Below are 25,898 nucleotides of genomic sequence, written 5' to 3'. Positions count from 1 at the left end.
TTTTCATGAACTACAATCCTCCAGTTTAAATATTAAGACTGAAGCCGTGGCCTTTGACCTCTGCCACAAAATACATATCCTCCGCACTGATTCCATACCCCACTTAGCCATCATCTCGAGTTGAACAAGATTGTTTTCAACCTCGGTGCCCTATTCCACTGGTTCTCTATTTGAAGATCCTATTTTCTAATAGATTAGTAATCAATACTCATAATACTGATGTTTTAATAATGCTTTTCAGAAAACAGGTAATTATTTGCAGCAGCTTTGACTATTTCACTAATATAGATAGTGATCTAGACAGACCACAGATCAAGAATAAATGTGGCTCCAGAAATAATTCTGGCCCATGTGTCAGCCTCGGCCCAGTTGGTCACACTCGCCCCTCTAGAGTCACAAGAATACAGGACCGAAGTCCATTTCGGGGGCATGAACACTGCCAATCCAGTGCATTAATGAGGGTGTCATAGAATTATAGAATCCCTGCAATGCAGAAGGAGGCCATTTGACCCATCGAGCCTGCATCAACAACAATCCCACCCAGGCCCTATCCCTGTAACACTGTATTTACTCTGCAAATCCCCCTGACACTAAGGGGCAATTTTTCATGGCCAGTCAGTCCAACCTGCACATCTTTGGACTGTGGGAAGAAACCGGAGAATCCAGATACAGGGAGATTGTGCAACTCCACATAGACAGTCACCTGAGACTGGAATTGAACCCGGGTCCCTGGCACTGTGAGGCAGCAGTGCTGACCACTGTGCCTCCGTGCCATGTACATAAGAAATAGAAATAGAAATAGAAGCAGGAGTAGGCCATCTAGCCCTTCGAGCCTGCCCCGCCATTCAATAAGATCATGGCTGATCTGATCTGATCTGTGTTGCACTGTTGGAGATACCATTTTTTGGATGAGACATTAAGCTAATACTTCATCTGCCTTCTCAAGTAGATGTCGCTGGACTAGTAATCTAAAGGTCCAGACTAATGCACTGAGAAGCAGGTTCAATTCCCACTGAAGCAGACTCATTATGCATTCTTGGCTGACAGCCCAGACATTCATTAGTCTCTTGAAATAGCTGCATACAAGGGGAAACCTTGCTTGATTGACTGCTGTTTTTCATAAATCTATTTTCTTCATTGCACAATGTTTACTTACACAAGATAAATGTGGTGATAATTGGCAGAGGTATGGCTCTGTAATATCGCTGCCCTCCAAAACACCTCCAACATTGCGGGCTGGATTTTCATTGTTCTGGGAGTTATGGGGCCTGCTAACTGGAGTCGAGCCTTCTCGCACTCGCTCTTTCCCACACCTCTCTGCAACATAGAAACTAGAAGCAGGAGTAGACCATACGGCCTTTCGAGCCTTCATTTTGATCATGGTTGATCATCGAATTCAATATCCTGATTTCTCTCCCCTCCCCCCCCCCCCCCCCCCCCCCCCATATCCTTTTAGTCCCAAGAGCTATATCTAATTTCTTCTTGAAATCAAACAAGGTTTTGGCCTCAACCACATTCGTTGGTAGTGAATTCCACACGTTCACCACCCTCCAGGTGAAGAAATTTCTCCTCACCTCAGTTCTAAAAGATTTACCCTCAACTGCAAACTATGACCCCTAGTTCTGGACTCCCCCATCATCGGGAACACACTTATTTTTTCAGTGCGTGGATAGAAATTCTAGTTAGCAAGTTTCCTGATGATTCTTTAAAGAATAATTAGCCGAATACATCAAAAATTGTAGTGGACTTCAACGGTGTACATTTTTACTGGAAATAGTGAGTTAGCAGTTTGATAGCTTTCAAATGTCAGAGTCTTCTACATTTATTAAAAGGTGCACAATATTAGTTTTATGCAAGTGATTAATTTTAGAAGCAGATATTGAGGTTTCTTGTTTTATTGGAATAATGTTGTTGAAATATGAACAGTTGGGGAAAGAAGTAATTAGATCACCTCAATTCTACTAGAAATTGTGATATTTACACAAATTCTGATTTAAGAAAAAGTCAGTAAGATTTTCCTGATGTTTCTATCTGAGTGCATTTATTGTAATATGGACTAGGTTGAACTTATTTTGTCTCCATTCCTTGTTCACTTGTTCACTAATGCCATAAACTGTTATCGACAGTATTTCTAAATGGCTGAATCTCGGTGAAACATACTCCTATTTGCTTTCCAAATTGATTTTATTAGCAAGCATTACTGACAGCACAGAGTGTTACCGTGTGCAGTGAGTAATTGTTGGCAATGCACTCCCAATTCATTTATATGGTAACTTTATAGCTAATTTATGATTTGTTTATGAATCTGGCACAAGCTTTCTGTAAACATTTTTAGGATGTCTGCCCAAGGCAACATTCATATAAATGTCACATGGCTTCTGTGCAAACAATATTCACGTATCAATCCAGACTTTGCACTATGCATTTGTCCTTAAGTTCAAGGGGTCAATATTGTGTTAATAAGTTGTCTTTCATTGGTAAGTTAATCAGTGATGTTTTATTGCTTTGTAGAGCTCTTTCCCTAATGATCAAGCCTCTTTGCCTGCATTTTGATCGAATGGGTGTCATGTGGACCCTCTGCCTTCACCAATTGGCTCCCTGTCCAATTGGAAGCCAAACCTGACCACATGGGATCACTGACACATCTGACCCCCTCAACCAGCCCCCTAAGAAAGCCAACCCCCAACTCCTTTGGGACATTCCTTTGGGCGGCACGGTACACAATAGTTAGTACTGCTGCATCACAGTTCCAGGAACCCAGGTTCAATTCTGGCCTCTGTGTGGAGCCTGTACACATTCTCCCTGTGTCTGTGTGAGTTTCCGCCAGGTGCTCCGGTTTCTTTCTGCACTCCAAAGATGTGCAGGTTAGGTTGATTGGCCATGCTAAATTGCCTCTTAGTGTCAGGGGGATTAACAGGGTAAATTTGTGGGGTGATGGAGATAGGCCCTGAGTGGGATTGTTGCCGGTGCAGACTCAATGGGCTGAATGGCCTCTTTCTGCACTGTATGGATTCTATGATTCTGTGATTTCCCCACCCGATGGAGCTGAAGCTTCCAGCCAGGCTGAAGACCCTGCTGACAAAAATACATACAGCAGAAATAAAATTCTACAGCACTGGGGGAAATCCCCAGACTTTCAGATTTTCCAACCACACCTTCACCCCTAACCTCCACTTAGTCAATGTGCCCCTGCCGATATCAAAGCCCTTCTTTGGAATGTTCATCTCTTCCTGATTTATTTCTGAAAGGACACCTCAATTCTGACAGAACTTACATTCACATCTGAAAGATAATTTATTCCTGGGCACATTGAAAAGCAGCTTTCATGTTGTGGAGTATTCATCACCCTCGAGCACACTGATGAGAGGAATACAGCTTTCCTTTTCCAGACGGCTAGTGAGGAAGCTTGTCACCATGGTGTACAGTACTTAGAAAATTACCTTTCATGTTTTAGCACAAATGCAATAAATTTATGAATCAACAGAAAAGATGAAAAGCAGACGATGGGCATCAAACCTGCTGAGGTAAAGCAGTGAGAAAGTATCAGCAGAGCATCTTGCTAAGATGTAGCTGTGAAATTCAGATGGCCACAATATCGATAGCAATGGAAGTGTGGCTGAGTGGGGCCCAAAATGTCGACTGTCCAATACATGAATAATCAAAAAATAGGATCAGAAATATCAATTCTTATCATACATTAGGTAAGTTATTTCTTCTGTAGGTAGGAGGTGGGGGGATCATCTGTAATAATAACACACAGTTGTTACTGTTACTGGGCGGCACAGTGGTTAGCACTGCTGCCCCTCAGCACCAGGGACCCGGGTTCGATTCCTGGTTGGGTCACTGTCTGTGTGGAGTTTGTATTCTCTCCCCATGTCTGCATGGGTTTTCTCCCATACTCTGAAAGATGCGTTGGTTAGGTGGATTGGCCATGCTAAATTCTCCTTCAGTGTAGCCGAACAGGCACCAGAGTTTGACGACTGGGGGATTTTCACAGTAACCTCATTGCAGTGTTAATGTAAGCCTACTTGCGACTAATAAATAAACTTTACTTTTCTGACTGGTCAGTGGGTTGATTTGGTGTAGGGAACCTGGGGTGCGCGGACGCACATTGGGTGCATAAAGGACTGGAGCGTCTGAGGCACGTGTGGCTGGAGTGGGGTGGGTGTGTGCTGGTGAGGAGAGAGAACAATAGAAGGTAAGGGGAGCCCAACAACAAAGTTAGCCAGGCTGAAGGGATTAAGGAATGGGAGGAGTGATGGCATGGATGAGGGTGAGGTGAGAAAGAGCATGGGGGCTCCAACAGGGAGGGGGGGGGTTGCAGGGGGGGGAATGATGCAAGAGGAAAGGGATGGATATGGAATGAGAGTTATGGCATGGGGATGATGGAATGACAGGACGGGGATCAATGAAATACAGACCCTTTTTTCACAATGTTTTGTGGGTCTCTGTTCCAGTCGGACCCCGAGCACTCAATGATTGTGGCTTTATACTTGAATTAACACCCCAGCTTCTTTCTGTTACTGAATGTGCTCTTGGAAATTGCTTTCAGAGCATTTCATTGTCAGTTTGAACATTACCTTCCCTTTATTACAGTGGATGCTATTTATTGGCTATTTAAAATTGACATCCACATGAATCACTTCATTAAAGGGAGGTGATGCAAGGATCTTTATTTTCTTTGCCTTGATGCTGTTTCTTTTCATATTGGACCATATTTTCACCTTGCTGCCGGAGTCCAGTGGAAAGCTGGCTGCGGAAGTGTTAGATTTCTGACCTTGCTCACAGTGAGAGGTGTTAGGATGCTCACATTGTAGGCAGCAAGTTCCAGGTCATTACTACTCACTGTGAAAAGAAAGCTCATCCTCACAACCCCCTGATTCTCTTGCCCAAATGTTAAATCTGTGCGGGGGGAGTTGGACAAACTGGACTGCTCTGTGGAGAGCTGGTATGGACTTGATGAGCCGAATGGCTCCTGTTCCGTAATGACTATCTTGTGGTCTTATGGACAATGTATAAACATAACAGTTTATTGCATGGGGGAAGGAGTATAAAAGCAGGAAAATTTTGCCAGAACTGTACCAGACTTTGTTGAGCCCCTGGTTGCGATTTACCCAGCCCGCTGTACTATATCTCCAGTACTGCGATATCTGCTTAAGGAGGGATAAAGTTGCATTGGAGGCAATTCAAAGAATCAGTTCAGAGAAGCTTCTCTGGGTTGATTCCTGGGATGAAGGGATTGTCTTGTGAGGAAATCTTCATCAGGTTTTACCTATACTCAGAAGTTCAGAAGAATGAGACATGATCTTACTGAAACATAGAAGATTCAGAGTGGGCTTTACCAGGTACATGCTAAGTGTGTGTTTCCCCTCATAGAGGAATCTAGGACCAGGGGTCACAGTTTTGCAATAATGGGTCATCCATTTAAAAATGTACCAAATTATAAATACTTATCGCAAAAAATGTTCTATACCCATTCTTTGTTGAATTGATTAAAATATTCCGTTCTTTAACTGTAGTCCTCTGAGATTATTTCTGCAGTTCTTGTTTAATCATTGGTGCATTTCAGGTTAAATCTGTGATGATGATGACCTGAGACTGACCTGGTACTCTAGGGCGGCCATGGTGGCACAGCGGTTAGCACTGCTGCCTCGCAGCGCCAGGGACCCAGGTTTGATTCCCAACTTGGGTCACTGTCTGTGCGAAGTCTGCATGTTCTCCCTGTGTCTGCATGGATTTCCTCCGGGTGCTCTGGTTTCCTCCCACAGTCCGAAAGACGTGCTGGTTAGGTGCATTGGCTATGCTAAATTCTCCCTCAGTGTACCCGAACAGGCGCCGGAGTGTGGCAACGAGGGGATTTTCACAGTAACTTCATTGCAATGTTAATGTAAGCCTAATTGTGACTAATAAATAAACTTTGCTATATCTGATATAGACATTGATTTCACTGAGACTCTGGAATGTTCCAGAAAGAAACTTAGGAGCTTGCAAATCGGCAAGAACAGTGTAGCTAGACATTGATCTGCACTGAGGGCTTGGCTTGCCTACAAGATACCAAATCCAAGGCTTTCTCTTTACTCAGATAAATCTGCGTAACTCACTTGTGTTCCCAAGTTTGCAAATGATGTTCCCACAAACCAAGCACAGAGACAAAGTCATGTTTGGAATTCTTTTGAATTATTACCAGATGAGCAGGTTCCTTCTTCTTAACTTTTCATGAGTACAAACCCGCTATTTCTGAATCTTAACCAAAGAAAATTCACTCTGAAAAGGCATGACTGAATTCTTTGGGATGGCATTGAGATGTGGGGAAAAGCAAGTAGAAACCATTGGACATGGGCAGCAAAGCGAGAAATTGAACAAAGCAAACAAAAATATTTGTGGTGGTTGGGAGTTGTGTTTTTAAAGCGAAGTTACTTTCTTTCATTGTTACTGTAATCAGAAAGCTCTTCATGTAGTTAGTTGATAATTGGAATCAACAGATCTGGCACAGTGCATATAAAATTCAACTTGCTGTCTACAGCTCCTGAGCTTGACTTATTGATTGGGTTATTTGGAGTGTGTGGGCCATGTTGCTTGTGCACATTCCCCTTCCTGAGGACCTCACCATCTTCACTTTGTCCCACACAGATGATGGGCTGGCTGATTTTTGCTTTTACCTTGCCGTATGCCTTGCCATTGAGAGTTCTCCTTCAGCAGTTGCAAACCTGCATTCTGAGTCATTAATCAGAAGGTTCCAAAATTTAGCAAGCTACAACTTTGCACACCCCATTACATTCATTAAAAGATTAAACTCACTTTCGGTCTGCACAATGGCATTGACCATTAGAATCCTTCCACTTAGTCCCTGATCTAAGCCATGCTATGCACAGGCTGGAGTGTCTCACTGCAGACTGAAGAAATTCAACATCATGGAACATGGACTTTTATGTATCAGTGAAGGAATAGAGTCCAGAACAATAAATGTACAAAACAGATTTGGTCACATCAATTTTGCATTTCCATCACTCACAAGATAACAAAGGCCCCTTTGACTTCCTTGCACATTGCCAGCCATCTTATTTCCCCAATGCAGCCACTAGCTGCTGAACTTGTCCAGTGATCTATGTTCAACTACCTTTTTATGTTGCACTAGTTGATCACTTCATTCCTAAGGAAATACATCCTGATGTTAGTCCTGAACTTTGCCTTTCACACACATGTACCTGGTACTCTGGTATATCGCTTTCAAATGTACTTTCTCTATCCGATTAAGCATCTTGTAAATGTCTGTAAGATGTCTTTTGCTGCCCCTCATTTTTGAAACTGAGTCCTTATAGCTAATGAGTTATTCCACCTGGTTGATTCCTTTAACATGGTGGAATTTGTTTTATTGTTTGTATCTGTACTGCCTCAAGGATTTGTGTGCCAGTGAGTAAGGCTTGACTCAGTATTCAAGGAACAACCTAAACAGAGCATTGGAAAGTTTGAGAATCATTATTAGGGATCTGAACTTTACTGTTTGAGATTATGACACAATATCAAGCTTGTTTTACTTACTACTGCATTGCACTTTTGGGGCAGATGGAGTTAATTCAACAGAGTCTGGTACTAATTTGCCATTATTTTGATAGGTTAAGGTTTACCTCTAAATCTTCCCATGGCTCTGGAGCTAATTAGCGTTTCGATGTAAGCCATAAGAGAAAAATCATGGATTAAATTTTCCTGTTTCTGTTAATGGGCTCATTTCTGCTTGAGTAGCGTTGTAATATTTGAATTGGCCTCAGTGCCCCAGAGTGGGATAGGACGCAGCACGGTGGCACAGTGGTTAGCACTGCTGACTCAGTGCCAGGGGCCCGGGTTCAATTCTGGCCTTGGGTGACTGTCTGTGTGAAGTTTGCACGTTCTCCCAGTGTCTGCGTGGGTTTCCTCCGGGTGCTCCGGTTTCCTCCCACAGTCCAAAGATGTGCGGGTTAGGTTGATTGGCCATGCTAAATTGCACATTACTGTTGGGGATTAGCAAGGTAAATGTCTGGGATTGCGGAGATGGGGCCTGGGTTGGGATAGTTGCCGGTGTAGGCATGATGGGCCAAAAGGCCTCCTTCTAGTCTGTAGAGATTGTATGATTCTATGACAAGTGGTTGGGGTCCTGCTCTTGCATGTGGACTTTGGCAAGCTCGCCTAAAATGCTTCCATAACCAAACCCCCACATCTAGTAGCATTTTCCCTGAAGCAGGAAAACCATCTGTGATTAAGTCAGGAGTAGGAAGGGGGGCATGTAGGGAAACTCACCCACTCAAGTGAGAATGTTTGTTTTATTTATTGATGAGACACCATTTATCCCTGAGCCCCTCAGAATTTAGTGGTGATGCGGGAATTAATAGGAGCTGCATGCTCCTCAAAGCCACCTACCAAACCTCTTTTCTCCGTGCGCACCACCCCCCCCCCCCCCCCCCCCCACCCCCAGGACTCCTCACCCCATCCTAGCCTGAGTCCAGGGATACAGTCATTATTTTTGGTGGAGTCCCTGGGGAGCATCAGGCAGCAGTCACCACTTGCAGTGATGCAGCGCAACGCTGCAAACCTCACATTAGCCAGCAGCTCCCGGCACCTGAGATTTCCACCCCAAGGACCCAAATCACGAGATGGCCCGGGTTGATGTAAATTCTCCAACCATTGGGCGGCACCCAAACTGGGAGCACGAATTTCTGGGGAAGATATATATCACTGAATTTTACAGGGAGTGAGGCTGGGGTGGAGGAGTTGTGTTGTGCCCGCCCGCACCGCAAAAGTTACTTTCAAACCAGCCAACCTTTTAAAAGGCCATCCCATAGCAAAAACATGCAAGGGGTGGCCAAAACAAGCAGGTGCCCCTCAGTGGGTGGATGTCCCGCCCTCAGGAGCCACTACCCAATCAGGGAGTGGCTGGCATCTCTAGCTGTTCCAATAGCGCCAGAATACAGTAGTGGACAATGCTGGGATTGCAAATAGGTCCCAGGAAGAAGAGTATTGGATCCCAAACCAAGGTAAGTCCCAGGCTTTTAGAGTGGGAAGGAATTGGGCACCCAAGGCTGTAGGGTGGGGTTTGTGATGGGATTTGGAGGCCAATTGGGGAGGCACAAAAGGAGGAGGTTGTCATCTTGTGTGGCTTGCCCTCAATGTGCACAGCGCATCCCATGAAGAACATACAACACCCCCTTCCTGCCTTTTGCCAGTTGGGTTAAAACAATCCAGCCCGCCCACTCCTGCTCATTTGCCCACACCAACATCATTATCCATTGTCCATTTTGGCAGGAAGAATAAAAAGTAATTTTATTATCTAAATACTGAGAGATGGCTGAGCTCTGAGGTGTAGAGGGACCTGGTGTCCTAATGCATGAATCACAAAAGGCTGGTGTACAGTTACAGCAAGTAATTAGGAAAGTTAATAGAATGTTATTTGTGAGAGGAATTGATTACAGAAGCAGGGAGGTTATGCTTCAGTTATACTGCATCAGGGGTATTGAGAATAGTATTGGTTTCAGATAAAGCTCGGCACAACATCGTGGGCCGAAGGGCCTGTTCTGTGCTGTACTGTTCTATGTTCTATGTCCTTATCCAAGGAAAGATGTAAGTGCGTTAGAAGCAGTACAGTGAAGGTTTACTAAACTAATACCAGGAATGGGTTGGTTGTCTTATGAGGAAAGCTTGGAGAGGTTAGGTATGTATCCATTAGAGATTAAAAGAATAAGAGGTTTAAAGTTTATTAGTGTTAGAAGTAGGCTTACATTAACACTGCAATGAAGTTACTGTGAAAATCCCCTAGTTGCCACACTCTGGTGCCTCTTCGGCTACACTGAGGGAGAATTTAGCATGGCCAATGCACCTAAACAGCACATCTTTCAGATTGTGGGAGGAAACCGGAGCACCCGGAGGAAACGCACACGGACACAGGGAGAACGTGTAAACTCCACAAAGACAATGACCGAAGCCTGGAATCAAACCCGGGTCCCTGGCAGCAGGGCGAACCACTGTGCCACCGTGCGATTGAAGCATGGAAGATCCTGAGGGGTATTGAGAGGGTGGATATGGTGAGGACATTTCCTCTTGTGGGAGAATCTAGAACTAGTGTTCACTGTTTAACAGTAAAGGGTCGCTCATTTAAGACAGATGAGGAGAAATAATTTCTCTCAGTGGAAGCAGAAAGTCTTTGAATATTTTTAAGACAGAGCTAGATAAATTATTGATTAACAAGGGGGTAAAAGGTTATCGGGATAGGCAGGAATGTGGGGTTGAGGTTATTGTCAGATCAGCCATGATCTTATTGAATGGCAGAGCAGACTTGAGGGGCCGAGTGGCCTACTCCTGCTCCTAATCTGTATGTTCGTATGTTGTGGGCAGCATAATATTTGGGTCAGTTGGCTTGTTAACAAGCTCAATTGGCATTTTTTTTTAAATGGCAGACAGGCTGCCTACCTACAGTGTTATGGGAACCGAGTTAAGGCAGTGGTCTAGCCACCATCATATCTTACGTGCCCCTTCAACACCCCCTCCACCAGAAACACACACGATGGGGGTGGGGAGTCAGATGGTACAAAATCCAGCCCATAATCTCTTGCAGAAAACATAACTGCCTTCAGCTACTTTCGAGCCCAAATGATTGACATGTGCTGCTATGGTGATACTGTCTCAGCTGAATTCAGCCTTCACTTCATGTTGCAGTTTAATTTGCATCTTTCAGTCAATATTGTTTGTAAAGAATTCTCTTTCTGCTTTGAAGCGCATATTGAAATAACTGCAGGGACCCACAGAATCAACTCCAGTGGTCCTTGCTACACACATCGAAGCAGCTTCTGTTGGCAGAAACATTGGAATTCCACTGGTATTTGCTTCTTGCACAATATTCAAAACCACGTACATGGCTGCGTAGTTGGCAGAGGCAACCTGCAGGTTTGACTCGTCATAAGAAATGGATTGAGAAGTGAGCCTTTTCATGTCTTGGTGTGGGCTGAATCTCCCTCACCCTCTCAGTACACTTATTTACAATCTTCATTATTCATTGCCTTCTGCATCACAAGCATTCCCCTAAATAACCACGGTTAGCAAGTTTCCCTGAATGGAAGAACTGTGGTAATTATTGCTGCTACTGTTTTCTGTTTTCTTTTCATTGATTTCTAGACTCCTGACAGAGGAGAATGATTTCCAGTGCGAGGCAGCAGAAGGATGTAATCTGGGGGGGAAAAACAGGTTCTGCACATTCAGCAAAGGTTTTCTGTTCATTTGAAAACAGGGCAATAATTTAATCAGTTATTTCTTCTGTCTGTTTTCATGTCTTACCAGTCCTACCTTGAGGCTGGCAACCCCCAGTGTAAAACAAGTCATTGACATCAGTGACAACCTACACTGCTAAATTGCCGTGCCACGCATTGGCACGGACAGTGCGTTTCAGGAGCATGTTGGAGTTGGGCGGCTAAGACACATTGAATGTTACAGGAGGATGAATTATAATTAGATATACTAAATCCTGTGACAGACTGTCTTAAACTCATCCCAAACACAGGGACTATTTTGCTGACCTAACGCACAGTTCTCCAGGTGCAAATGTCAGAAAATAGGGTGGAGGTGCGTGTTGCCAGACCTTGAGAAGTCGTGGATCCACCAGATATTTTAAGGGAGGCAGATTGACTTATTCCTGACTGCATTTTTACGTACAGCCATTGGCTGTGCTTCCCAGCTCAAGATGCCTAAAGATCATGTTCCTGTAGCCTGCCTCCAGACCCCAACGGCCAGCGGGGTCTGCAGTTGGAGGTAGGGGCTGGTGACCATGAGATATGGGAGCAGAATTAGGCCTTTCGGCCTATCGAGTCTGCCCTGCCATTCAATCATGGCTGATAAATTTCTCAACGCCATTCTCCCGCCTTTTCCCACTGAGTTATTTTAACAGTTTATGACAGGAAATCTCATCCGTGCGGGTCTTGCACAGGAAACCGGGTCAGCCACCAGGAAACCAGTGCTGCAACTGTGGGAAATGTATTCTCATAGTGTGCAGGAACATGTGGGAAAGTTCAGAAACCCACTCTGCCCCAGGATCCCGTGGATCAGCAGCTATCGTCACACTAGTCAGTTTGAAAACCTACAGTCCACCTGAGAATGCATTCAAGTGACTCCCTGCCAGGGGGAACATAGCAGCATTCAGTGCAAGAGGGTTAAACAACAGACAAAGCTGAATCTACCATGGCAAGCAAGCCTTGTATCCTGCGCAAATCCCAGAAAGCTGCTAATGTTGACCGTGGAGCAGCATGTTAATGAGCTGGTATGATTGGATTATGGGGAACAGCTCTTTTGACATTACATAAAGAGAAATAAAAGCAGTTTGAGTGAATTTTAATGTGTCATACTGTCCAGATGCCCAGATGTACACTTCTACAGGGGCTAATGTCTTTCTGTGAACGGCCAGAACAGAACAGGGTGGAGACTAGGGAGGACGGATAGAAAGCTGCCTGGGCCTCTGTCATGTATTGGCCACCTCGAGTGGCAGAGGATTGGGAGCGAATTGCCTGAACTTTCTGCTGGTCTGTGCACTTAAACGTCACACGGTGATGGGAAAATTGTTCTCGTGGTGCCATCTCCCAGTGGAGGATTTAGCCACTCCACTACTGCATGTGCACTTCATTGTTTCATTACACCTTGTAGTGTTCTCAGGAGACCCCTTACCTCACTGCTCTCACACACGTGTATCCTGTTAGTTCAAGCTGGGCAGCAAGATTACAAAAGTACAATAACACAGCTGTACTTGGTGTAACATTTCTTCACTGCAGATTCCAAAAATCCCAAGTGAACGTGACATTTTTTTACCATTCGTGCACAGATTGTGGACCAGATTTTGTGATAATCGTGGTGGCAAAACTGTCAGCGTTCACCACCGTTCCTTGTGTGAAACTGGCAGCAAGTTCTGGAGTCTGACATGGAAGTTAAATGCAGAAATCCGGAAATTTCCGTCAGTGATCCTAAATTTCTCCATGGGGTTCGCTGTTGAAGTTCCCACAAACTGCAATCGGTTAGAAATCAGTGAACTGATGAGACCATCCATCCCATTTTTACGGTGTAACGTCACTGTTTTAAAAGCCCGTGGCACCTTGTTGATGAGGTGTAACTTGGTTTTTAATAATGTACAAGATCCTAATTACTGCTAACGATCTCTAGGAAAGTTAATTGCATACATTTATGCAATGTCAGTTTTTTTTTTCAGCCTGATGACCCCAAGTTTTTAGAAGTTTGTTTATGATACAGCTTCTAATCTATGTGTCCCAATCTCGGTACATGTTATAAAAAGGTGGAGGATAATCAGTGTAGTTTACTTTCTGGTTTGCTGTCTTTGAGAATACTTGAATGTGATTGACTGCCTACCTTGCATGATGTCATTACTGTTGTTGGATGTCTGGATATCCCCTTATTTTCATAGAATCCCTACAGTACAGAAGGAGGCCTAAATGAGTCTGCACCGACAACAATCCCACCCAGGCCCTATCCTCGTAACCCCACGTATTTACACTGCTAACCTCCCTGACACTGAGGGGCAATTTAGTCTGACCAATCAACCTAAACCGCACACCTTTGGAGTGTGGGAGGAAACCAGGGCACCCGGAAGAAACCCACGCAGAAAAGGGGAGAACATGCAAACTCCACACAGACAGTCACCTGAGGCCAGAATTGAACGTCCCTGGCGCTGTGAGACCGCAGTGCTAACCACTGTGCCACCGTGCCATCCTATATTTTGATCCCCTTAGATTCAAATGAACTGTGGGCAAAGGGAAATCCACCCTGTATAGAGATCTGTAGGCTTGTGGGTGATTTTCCTTGTGGTCAGCAGGCCCCAGGCACAAAATACGAGCTTTATGTTAAAATGTCAGTGACCTGAAGGCACGATGTGTTAACCTCTTGCATCGTGGACCACAGGACCTGGTCTTAAGTGGTATTTGCACTTGGGTTTCCCCTTGCCCCTGGTCAATGTGGTGTTAAGCATAGCTACAACCCACGATCAGCATGAAACAGGCAAAAGTCATCAATGTCTTTGAGCTGCACTTCATGTTGTTCCTAACAATTAGTCTCAGAGGGAGCTTGGCAGAGATTGAGAGAATATTTGCAGGCCCCTTACCGTTCTCTCACACAGGAGCCATTGTGTGCAGCCAGGGAAATCAGGCTTTTTAACACTTCCGTCTCTCTCCAGTTCAGCCTCCTTTTCTTCATGTACAAAGCCTTCCTGCACGAGAATGGGCTTTGCTACAGTTTCTATGGTGAAGTGATTTTTTTTCTCCACTGAAAAGACTCAGAGCTGGTAAAGGGCAAACACATTAAATATCTATTTGGCTTCAGTGTAGAAGAAATGTCCAACCCTCAACATAAGCATCATCTTCAAACCGGTGCCATTATGATTAATAGTAAGATTGAGCAATCTCAAATCCGTGGTGATGCTTTGATTTGGCAGGATGAAGCAAAATATGTTTTGCTAACTTCCCTTCCTCCTGTAAATTTCTGTCAGGATGTTGAGAGGGTTATTCTGGCCTTGGCTGAAAGCAGGCATTAATTAGTGCTGTGCTAATGAGATACACCTGTTTGAAAGGCTGCTTTTGGCCCTGATTCCCAGAACGTGCATTTACCTGGCTGCACGAAAGGAGAAACCTGCAGGTTCACCACTCAAGTGCTGATTATTCACAGGTTTTGTGAAGCAGTGTATTCAGGCTCCATACCCTCACACACACAAACGTACAGACGCGTGTTACACTAATTGCAGGAAAGAGTAAGTTTGAGAATTTGAAGAACTAAATACATTTCAGCCAAACAACAGGGAAATTTTTTCAGTTATTGTGTGAGCCCCCTGCTGAAGCCAAGACGCGACCGATGAATGAAGGCGGTCTCCTGGCAGATGGCCAGAGGTGGGGAGGAGATCAGCACTCCATCATTAATGTTAAGTCTCAGCACACACACCCCCCCCCCCCCACCCCCAGCAATCGGCAGTCACAATAACTATAAGGCACAACCGCAGCCACAGGTCACCCTGTGAAAGGGATCCCCTCCCCAGTGAGGCTCTGGCCCCACTGTCCGAAAGACGAGCTGGTTAGGTGCATTAGCCATGCTAAACTCTCTCTGTGTACCTGAAAGTGTACCTCCACATCATGACTACCTGAAAATGTGCCAGAGTGTGGCGACTAGGGGATTTTCACAGTAACTTCATTGCAGTGTTAATGTAAACCTACTTGTGACGCTAATAAATAAACTTTAAACTGGCACCCATGGCCGAGCATTATTGAACATTTTGAAGATTCTTCAGATAGCACCTCCATCTTGGAATAGGTAGGCATCTCTTTCACCTACCTACATCAGCATCACCTACTTCGGCCAGTGGCCCTCTTATTGGTCCTCCACTCTTAGAAGCCTGCCCGCCATCCTCATTTGGGTGGCGAATATGCCATTTGGCTGTTAACTAGCCGCCATCTTGTAAATTGTGTCAGGCATCAACCCGATGCAGGGTCAGAATCCAGAAATGATCCTGTCCCCAAAATGAAAATTCAGCCCAATGGCTGTCTTTATTTTAAAGTAGAGAGTGATTTATTATTCACACAATTAGTGTCCATTTAAATACAAGCCATCTTGGCAGCAAAGCCTAATTCAGTAATACCAACCACATTTTAATGTTTCAGGTGAGTCATCTGTCTTTGGTTTTGCGACACTGGGCGATATGCAACAAAAACAGGAACAAAGATATCTCGACACTTCCTATCCATTGGAATGTTGGCTCCATCGTATTGTGCAGCTACCATTTCCCTTAAAGTGCTCCACAGTCTTGGCTGTTCGCTTCAGATCGCTTTGCAGTTGCGTTGGGAATTTGTCACAATCAGTTCCTCCCATTGAGCCTATTTACATTCCTTTCTTCAACATAGGGCAAGACAGTGAATCCTCTTTGCTTTATCTGCCTCCCTCATTGGCTATAATCCGTAACAAAAAACAGAAAATAAACGAAACTGGAAATGCGCAGCATTGTCCAAAGTGTGAGGGAAAAGGCCAGCGGGAAGAATGGGGAGAGTTACCCAAGTAGCAATTCTGTATACGGATGCAGTTTCAAGTGTACAATGTAATAGCCACTACAGAGAGTGAAATATTTCAGTCTGAATGATCCTTAGAAAGGACAGGGAAATGGGAAAAGGTGGGGGAGTTGCAGTGACACCATGGAGCTATATTTTGTCCACGCTTGACACATTTATAGCTGACGTTCTTGATTGGTGATTGAGAGCGGGACTCTTAATGCACTCTCCTTTCCTGAGGCTAACTGCTGTGGCTCTCTCCCTGCGACAGGAAGCTAACTAATTGGGCACAGAGCAGGGATTAAAGCTGACACTCCCCTGCTTTGTGTGGCTGAGCAAGTTGCTGGATTCATTTACTAAACTGAGCCACAAGTGATGCACCGAAAAAATAATGAGATGCGCACAGACAGAAATATATAAAGCTTCATGGATATAAAATGATCAGACTTCATCATGTTATCTCTATTCAAGGATGTGTTATTTCCTTGCATCACATAAACCTGTTAATCAGTGTGCTTTGTTGTTGAAGCATTAGAAGGGTTGTCAGGTATGTTGTAAAAAAGCACAGTTCGGTACAAAAGAGGGCATACTCTTGGTGGATTAAGCAGCAGTCCTTAAGGAACGATCCTCTATGAGCTTCGAGTTTAAGACATCTTCATAGTTTCCATACTCTACAGTCAGACAACTTCCCACTGCTCACTTAAGACATGAGCACAGTCTCTGGCTTCCAGCTAAATTTCAGTAAAGGTTTTGTCGTGCACTGCTCAGAGGCAACTATGTTCTCAGTCCATCCAATAAAGCAGGTGGTTAATCCATTTTCATTGTTTTCTTGACTAATGTCCCATATTCATTATAAATTGGGATCCCTGAGATTGCATTTTTTATGGTGTAAAACACATGCACTGTAGAATCATTTTACTCTGGCCCAATAAGGAGGCAGTTCCTATTTTAATTACTGTTTTGTCACTGGACAATTATGCCTTTTCTCCATATGATGCTTTACAGCAATAAGATAGAGTAAAGCTTTCCTAAGGGGGATTTGCTAAATTGTAATATTCCAGTAGAGCAGCACCATCTTTTTAAAGCACCTCTGAGACTGTGATTAAAGTAATTGTAAAAATGGTGCTGCCCTACCTTTCATTCATAGTCAATTTGACGGAGAGTACAGAGTGACTGATGATATTCATGTTTCCAAATCTAGCGACACAGCCACTTTTAGACAGAAATGACCCCCAAACAAGGTGCAGACAAAGAGTGGCTGTTGTAAGGGCCTGGAAGCATATGGCAGGTGGTTAGTTGCCAGTTAAAACTTCTCCTGTTTTATGAGATCATCACCAATTTCACCCATTACAGAGGTCGGATGTGATTGCTCGTGTTTGGTGCTTCGTGTCTGTTGGCACTTACAGGAGGTATAAGCAAAAGTATAATTTGTGTAATGTTCTGTTATAAATATATTTGGACTCTACAGTTTTCTTGAGCCTTGGCTGATGTTTGCTCCTCGAGTCCCTCAACATTTGGGGAATCAAGGGGCTGTAACTTCCTCGGATTGCCACTCCGCACCCACTTACCTCCACTAACTTGCTGAAGTGCCTCTCTTAGCTGGGTGAGATTCAGGCAGCGCAGCAGGTCCCTGGGTCCAGCATCAGAGGCCAAAAGGATGGGAATGGAGGAGGACGTGACCCCCTTTTTTTTTTACAGCATTAGCTGTCGTGAGGCAGGTGATTCTAAAGGTCCCATTGAAAATAACAGGCCAGAGAATAGGTAATGGATGGGATTGGGGTGTGGGGGAGGAGGTCAGGCGTCATGGGGGAGAGGGGGGGAGTCAGACATCAGGGGAGGGTGGGTCAGGGGCAGAACCGTATGGGGACTAGCCTGAGCATTTAAGATAGTTACTCTGAAGTTATTGATTTAAATCATTCTGTCAAATGTCCTGGGGAAGCGCTTGCCTGGGAAGTTCTGAGAGGGATTCCCCATCATATCTTTGGGATACCAATCCCTCCCCCCCCCCCCCCCCCCCCCGCCCAAATTCTGATGCTGGGGAGCCAGGAAGTTATGGACAAAACAGTCTTCAAATTTCTGATACTATTGTCCATGTTTCTGATCCCTGAAGCCTGGATGCAGGAAGTTGAGAAACAATCATGGGGTGGTGAAAAGCTACCTCACCTAAATGTTTTTAAGAAGTTTCGTCACATGGTTAGTGAACACATGTTTGGGTCTTTGAAAAGTGTAAATGTGTTGTAAGGAATTAGGTTTTCAGCTGTTTGCCTGAGATCAAAATCAGTCTACCTGATATCTTAGTGAGATGAAGGGGGCAGGTGTCCACAGTGTAAATTGCGCATGGTTAGTCGCAATTTTCCTTAAACTATAGTCTTTACTCAGGCACCAAGAATAGCTAATGTCAGAAAAGGTACAGTGGTTCAGCACAACTTGCATCTGAACATGGAGTAGCAACATGTTGGAGGCGACACATCTTGCATCTGAACATAAATTAGTGACATGTTGGAAGCTATCTCTGTAGCTTATTTGACATGCATATGATTTATGTTAAATTTGACCCCAGGAGTGCCATTTATAAACTCTGAGTACAAAGGACAGAAATTCCCTCACTGCTCAACACTCATCTTAAACAGCATTAAATCTCTAAAAAAACAGTTGCGAAACCATTAGCAGAGAAGTACTCAGTCTGATTATAGGCCTAGAAATACAAGTTTATGACAGCTTGTTCTTCAGTTGTTTACAAGTTCAGTCGTCACAGTTGCCAACTATCTGCTAACTTAAGTAAGCAGTCAGCAGTTCTGGCCTCCATTAATGCCCCAAATGTAAACATATTTCTGCACATTAAAAATCAATCCAATATATACTCTCTCACTCTGCAAAATGCCAGGAATGCTCGCAGGGGTGAAAACTGAGACATGTTAGCTTAAAGTTTGAAAGAGCTACCTTCATATTGTGAGCTACAGTTACATTGCTGGATTAGAGGACAGGTACATATTGATTGATGTATGTAGAGAGTAAAGGGAAATTCTTCCAAATCCACAGGGAACATGTTAAATACTGCAAAGGTGTTTGTTAAATCTAAAGTAATCATATTCTGGCCAGTTTGTACTGTAATGAAATCTTATTGCAAAATTAAAAGATATTGCTATTCTTAAGGGTGGTGCCACACTACCTTCTGTGTGCTGCAAATGTCTTTCCTGCATTGTAGATGCTGATTCTGAAAGGGAGGCAGTGTGACAACAGTAGATCCTTTCAAGCAGAATTTGATTTTCCACAATTTTTATAGCAATTGTGTAGTTCTCGTGCGAAGATATTTACGTGTGGGTGTAACAGTATTTTCTGTTGCAGATTTGGCCACATTTTGCCTGATGGTTCAAATTTTTCAGCCACTGTAGTTTAAGTTTATTTATTAGTGTCACAAATAGGCTTGTATTAACATTGCAATGAAGTTACTGTGAAAATCCCCTAGTCACCATACTCCGGCACCTGCTCAGGTAGACTGAGAGAGAATTTAGCATGACCAAAGCACCTAACCAGCACATCTTTTGGTCTGTGGGAGGAAACCGGAGCACCCGGAGGAAACCCGCGTAGACGCGGGGAGAAGGTACAGACTCCGCACAAACAGTGACCCAAGTTGGGAATCGAACCCGGGTCCCTGGCGCTGAGAGGCAGCAGTGTGTAGGTATTAAAAGGGCATGTTTTCTCCACCCCTGCACTGTTCATGAACATTGCAGATAACCTGCCTTTCTCGTGCAGTCTTTAGCCTAACATAGAGTTACGCTCATCCATCCCAATCGTTTTATCCCACCCTGAGTGAGAATAAGGTAACAAATACCTCGTACATCACAAAAGCATACTAGATAACTGTAGCCTCCAGACTTCTCCTTCAAACATATTCCTGGGCTGCTGACAGAGAAACTCAGCTGCAACTGAGATCTCCCTCTGTGAAAATGGTGTTATGACCACGTGAGGAGGGCTAGAAATTGATTCCCCTGGCTTACCACTCAAGGTCTGGTGAACTTAACGAGGATGTGCATTTGCTGGTACTGCAGGAGTCCCACTATTTACATTTTCAGATTATAAAGAATTAATGAGGCCGGTTTTCTGAGTTTAAATTGAAGAACAAAGTAAGTTTATTGACCCTAGTTCCCAAATCTTTTTTAAAACTTGGTAAATCGTAACCCTCATTCAAACATCATGCACATTCTCTGGACTCCCCACACACACTAGTACTGATGTTAGAATACAAGGTTAGGCTTTAAGTTTATGAGTTTGTTCCTTTTTCATCCTGCACCTGGAGTATTGTGTTCAGTTTTGGTTCCCCTCGCAATAGGAAAGATGTAATCAAACTGGAGAGTGTGCAGAAAAGATTTACAGGAATGTTGCCAGGACTCAAGGGACTAAGTTATAGGGAGAGATTGGACAGGCTAGGACATTTTTCTTTGGAGCGTGAGAGACTGAGGGGTGATCTTATAGAGATGTATAAGATCATGAGAGGCATCGATAGAGTGAATGCACTCAGTCTTTTTCCCAGGGTTGGGGAATCGAGAACTAGAGGGCATTGGTTTAAATTAAGAGGGGAAAGAATTAATGGGAACCTGAGGGGCAACTTTTTTTACACAGAGGGTGGTACGTATGTTGAACAAGCTGCCGGGGAAGTGGTTGAGGAAGGGACATTGACAACATTTGAAAGGCATTTGGATAAATACATGAATAGGAAAGGTTTAGAGGAATATAGGCCAAATGTAGGCAAATGGGTTAGCGTAGATGGGCTTTTTGGTCGGCATAGACCAATTTGGGCCGAAGGGCCTGTCTCTCTGCTGTAGATTCTGTTGATTTTATGATCTCGCTTGGGGTAGAATGCAAGTTGTATAATCTGCTAGCTGATAGTCTTTCCATTGTCTTAATGGGACTACAGTTTATTAAAATCCAGAAAGGGCATTAGAAATTAGATATCCTAGTAACAATGGTAATAAATTTATACAGAACTGTGACACGGATCATTGTACGCAAAAACAGCCTTCAATACAATGATTTTCTCCTGTGGTTCTCAGTAGCAACAACTAACTTCAGATTGTACACTGAAAAGCCTCATTCAAGTATCAGTCCTTTTTCCCTTGTTCAGAGTTGTGAATGGTGACTCTTCCAGCATAACCAAGCTAGTGAACTGACTTCTTTTATTCCAGGGAGTTCATGAATCCAAAGGTGTGTCAGGGGATTACCTGCGGTTGGAGTTGCTGATACAGAAGGTGGTGTCTCCGTACCTGGGAACATACGGTCTGCACACAGGGGATGAACATTTTACACACTCTGCATGTTTTCTGGGTAAGAACATTCATAACTAGTTTTCCACCACAAATTACCAATAATAAATCAATTGGAAAGGGAGCAAAGTAAATTGTAGAAATGTACTGTTGAATGCTCTTGGAAGAGAGGAAGTTTGGAAAAGGAATCCCAAATATATATATTATATATATTCACTAGATAAACGGTATAAATTGAATGAGATTTTACAACCCTGCTTGAGCAAGATTGGAAATTCCTGCCCGAGGTCAACGGACATTTCCGTTGTCCGCCCCTCGCCCTCTCCGATTCAGTGGCGGGTAGGGCGGTAGAATTCTGGCAATTATGACTTTTTAAAAATAATTTGGACATAGTAATGTTATCTACCTTTTGGCTCTTGGAAGCCATTCTATTATATGTTATATTAATCTGTTAACAGGCTAATGGTGTTGTATTCCTTGCGTGAGACAGGTTACAATAGATAACCATAATCCGGCCCCCTAACTTCTGCCAATGCTCTGCAAGCATAGAGGAGACCTAAAGAAAAGCAAACTGAAGATAGTACTTTTGATAATAAAGCTTGTCATTTTATGGTAATAAAATTGAGTTGTTGAGTGCAAATAACACAACAAATTATGATTTCAATAGATGAAGCTACATCCTGGCCCACTTTACAGGCATCATTTCTATTCTGCTGCCTCGCTGAAACCTGAAGTGCTGCTGAGACCTGTCAGGTCTCGCTCATTGAACTGGCATTCATTCATTTTGGCTGTCAGAATTGATCCATTTCAGTGGACACAATTGTGTATGTTTAAGTGAGGTTGCAGTCAGGTTTGCTGTTTATTTCCCCACCTTAATCTCAGTCTTGGCAGTGGCCTTGTTCAACATTACTGACGTTGTTGTTGTTAAGAGGATCAATTGTTGTTTTTCTTTTTAACAGAGAAACGATTCTTTCCACGCTGCTCCAAATCGAGTGAAATTCTGACCAAGAATCCGGTGGTGCGCTCAAAGAGCTACAACAATCCAATGTTAACCCCAGTCGCCGAATACGAAAGTGAAGGGAGCCTGGTTAATGGCACAAGTATCAGAAGGCATTCCGTGTCAGAAATGACAACTTGCATTGAGTCTGAAGGCTATTTAAATCTCAGTCCCTGCGTCACTACCCCAACGATCGACCCAGTGTCTGTAATGACTGCCACAACAGCACACAACCACTTACCTGGAGAGCAAGAGCGAGCAAGCATACGAACCATAAATGAACTTCTCCAGTGCAAGACTATGAGTGAACCCATCATCAGCCAACAACAGGATCTTTTCGAACTTCAGGATCCCAGAGATGAGCAAGGCAATGCCTTTAAGTTATCAAGTAGCCCTTCCTTGGTACCCGCAGGCTCGTCCAGTCCTGAAAGCGCGGGGGACAACATTTTGGAATCAATGGGTACAGACTCGGAGGGGATTTTTCTTGACTTTGGCCATAGATGTTCAGAGACTCCAACATACAGCAGAGAGATGAGCAGACAAAGTGTGGTGTGACGTTAGAAACAGCTAATGTTGTAGCGCTGCAATGAAAGAAAGCCTCAACAGTTGCAGCCGAGCTGCCATTGTTACACTGCCAGTTTTTAAACACTGACGTGTTTTAAATTCACACTGAAGGGGAAGAACATGTCTGAGACATGAGCTGGATAGGAAGTATGAACCTAGAATGCATTGTTAAGACCAGCTACATCTAATATCTGCGTCAAATTTACTTGAGCCTGAGACACTCTTGTTATAATTTATATATTAAATGGCAGCACCACTTCCAACCTGAGTCAACATAAAAAGAAGCGAGCTGTTTAGTTTTCCTATTCCTTTACCCTTGCTGCTCCATTAATCTGTGGCTTTGCGGGGCTGATGACTGCAGGAGTATTTCTGCAGTAAACACACTCCTGACTAATATTGTTTTTGGGTTACTGTAAGTTACTGCTTTCTCTGGGTCCATGCATTTCCAGCTTGTGGCAGATTTACAGAGCAGTAAGTGACAGAAAGAGGGGAAATGTTTTAATGAAGTCATCAGTTTTTTAAAAAGAAACAGAATTCAAAGAGTTCATTTTCCTCCTTCACAATTGTTTAGCACCATTGAGTACTCTGAACCAATAGTGTTGACTTTAAAAATAATACTCAGATGATGTTTCCCAATTTAGACACTTTGTGAATAAAACGCATTCACGTGTCACGTTCCTTTACCCGTTGCACATCACAAAGGATTACCTCATTTACCATGCATGTCACGCAGTTTGCAATGACTCGTGCTTTTAAGTCTGTGATTTATGGAGTTTTTTTAATGCTCATGATTTATGTGACAAATCTAAGTAACTTTCTATCTCGATAAATCTATTACATGAATCATGACTATTAAGAAAAAGCTGGAGTATTGAGTCTGATCTACTGAAGTGCTTAGGAGGTTTTACACCAGGAGATATCTGAACTGTTAGTGTTTGAAACTTTTAAATTGCTGGTCAGAAGCTGCCTGAGAACAACATCATGATATGCGATAAACTAACTTAGTCAGACTGAGGAATTGACGTAAAAGTGAGTCCTGTATACAATTCCGGGCTTAGCCAGCCATTCAGCAACAAGGATGATTGAAAGATGTTCCTAATGCTCTGATATTTCCCTTTACAGAAGGAATCAATGGAATTGGTTTCTCCTGTTTGAAGTGCTAATCTCATTCTGTCGTTGTAGTTTCCCTGTTTTAATGCCAAGGGATCCTGCATGGAAAAGCTCTTCATAATTTGAATTTAGCATAAAGGTGAGGGAAGTGAGTAAGTGGGTTAAAAAAAAAATCCCCACACACACATAGCTAGAAACCAGAAATGGGTCAGTCTTTTTTCACTCTGCTCAGCCATCCCCAAAGCAAAGACCAATAAATCAAAATAACCTGGATAATTTATGAATCCATAATACAGAAAACCTGAACACAGCCCAAGCATAGATTCGGGTGTACCAACCGATAAGAGTAGTTACTAAAGCAATAGCAAAGTTTGTGAATTCAGCAGTGGGGGAACAGTTGGGAAGGGGTACGGGTTAATTACCATGCACGCAGATGGTACCATTTTAGCATCTCATCCTCTTGGAGCTTCTACATTCAGAAGTTGTTCTTGACTTATTTTTGTTTGTAAAGGAAGCTCTACAGCGGCGTATTCTTTTTATTTACCCTGCCTGTCTCTCTCTTCCCTCAGTACCAGGCAGCCTCCAACACGTAATCCGTTTCAGCCTACTTGACAGTGGAGGCATTACCCATTAACCCCACCCCTGTCTCACCAGGTATAAATGGCACTTCGGAACAGAACCCAGAGGAGCAAAACCCAATGGGACACTTTACACCAGTCAAGATCTTTCCGCTCCGCTGAGACTGATCTTCGCTGAGACTGATCTCCACTGAGATCAAACCTGGGGCTCTCCTGGTTTGCATGGCTGAACTTGTTCACTGGGTAAACTTGCTAAGCCATCAGCAAAGTGGGTAATGGAGACTGGATGCTGCTTATTACCTCTGCACTGTGTAGCTGCGCACTTAGATTTTGGCAACTCTTGTTTCTGTTGCCTGTCACCAGTTTATTTTGCTACACTGAAGATGCATGTCCTGCCACTCATCCGATTCTGTAGCAATAAATAAATGCGGTAGAGAAAAGTTAGCAGACACTTTGTTAATGAAAATAATAGCTTCAAGCAAACCTTTGCCTATTTCCATTGCATTCTACATTTGCTCAGCAGAACCATTGGATATAGGATATGTGTGTGTTCCTTCATGTGGATGCGCTCCATTATGAGGCTTACATACTTGTATTTACAGTTGTAAACCGTTCTGTGCATATAATATTACAGAAGATCCATAAATATTAATGAACAGTAAATCTTAATTTTCTTTTAAAACTTGCCTGGTTGATCAGTGCATTTTCAGACAACTGATTTCATATGAGTTTGCTGTAGAAATGTCCTACCTGTATTATATATATATATGCTGATTTATCATACAAAAGTGCAGGTTTATTGTTTAGGCTATAACGGTCGAAAGATTTATTTTATTTAACAGAGCTTACACTGATGAAAGTAAAAATATCCCCCTTTATTTGCTTGTTTCATGTTAATTTTTCCCCCTTTCACGGTTCGTGTTAGAGTGGGCACCTTCTACTCGAGCACGTGGTCTTCCGTCAGGGAATGCTGATTGGCCACTTGGTCACGAAGGATACTGTTAACTAACACACATGCACAAAAATCACAATTTCCAATACTGATTCAAAGTAAAGAGGAACAGAAATGCTGGCTGATCTTTCCCCTCTTTATCTTAGAAACACTGTGATCAATTAATTGCATCGCTACTACACAGAGGGTGTTAATTAAACATGCACAAAAAATCTCTAACTTTTTCCTATTAATGTTTGTTTTGTTGACTTCAATCTGAAATTTTCTTTGAACAGTGAATGCTGATGGCTCTGTAAGGGAAATGTGATTGGAGGAGAGTTATCTCTGAATGAACAGCCTTTGCAGGAGCTACAACTCATATCCTCCTGTTTAGGCCTATTGCACTCCTGTTCCTTACGT

At 43.4% G+C, this 25,898-nt stretch overlaps 1 protein-coding gene across 2 annotated transcripts in view; it reads left to right on the top strand.

The window, feature by feature from the left end:
- Positions 1-25,425, top strand: part of LOC144498665 (proline-rich protein 5-like) — a 116,444-nt gene extending 91,019 nt beyond the window's left edge. For both annotated transcript variants that reach the window (XM_078220120.1, XM_078220119.1), the window contains 2 exons: positions 21,221-21,359; positions 22,258-25,425. In XM_078220120.1, coding sequence (XP_078076246.1) covers positions 21,221-21,359; positions 22,258-22,850 — 732 coding nt within the window. In that variant the 3' untranslated portion in view covers positions 22,851-25,425. The remainder of the gene's footprint in view (positions 1-21,220; positions 21,360-22,257) is intronic.
- The last annotated feature ends 473 nt before the right edge of the window (positions 25,426-25,898 follow it).

Source organism: Mustelus asterias, chromosome 9 (genome assembly GCF_964213995.1).
Source record: "Mustelus asterias chromosome 9, sMusAst1.hap1.1, whole genome shotgun sequence".
Lineage (NCBI taxonomy): Eukaryota > Metazoa > Chordata > Chondrichthyes > Carcharhiniformes > Triakidae > Mustelus > Mustelus asterias.
The sequence above is the reverse complement of the archived record's forward strand: the minus strand, read 5'-3'. Positions and strand labels throughout refer to the sequence as shown.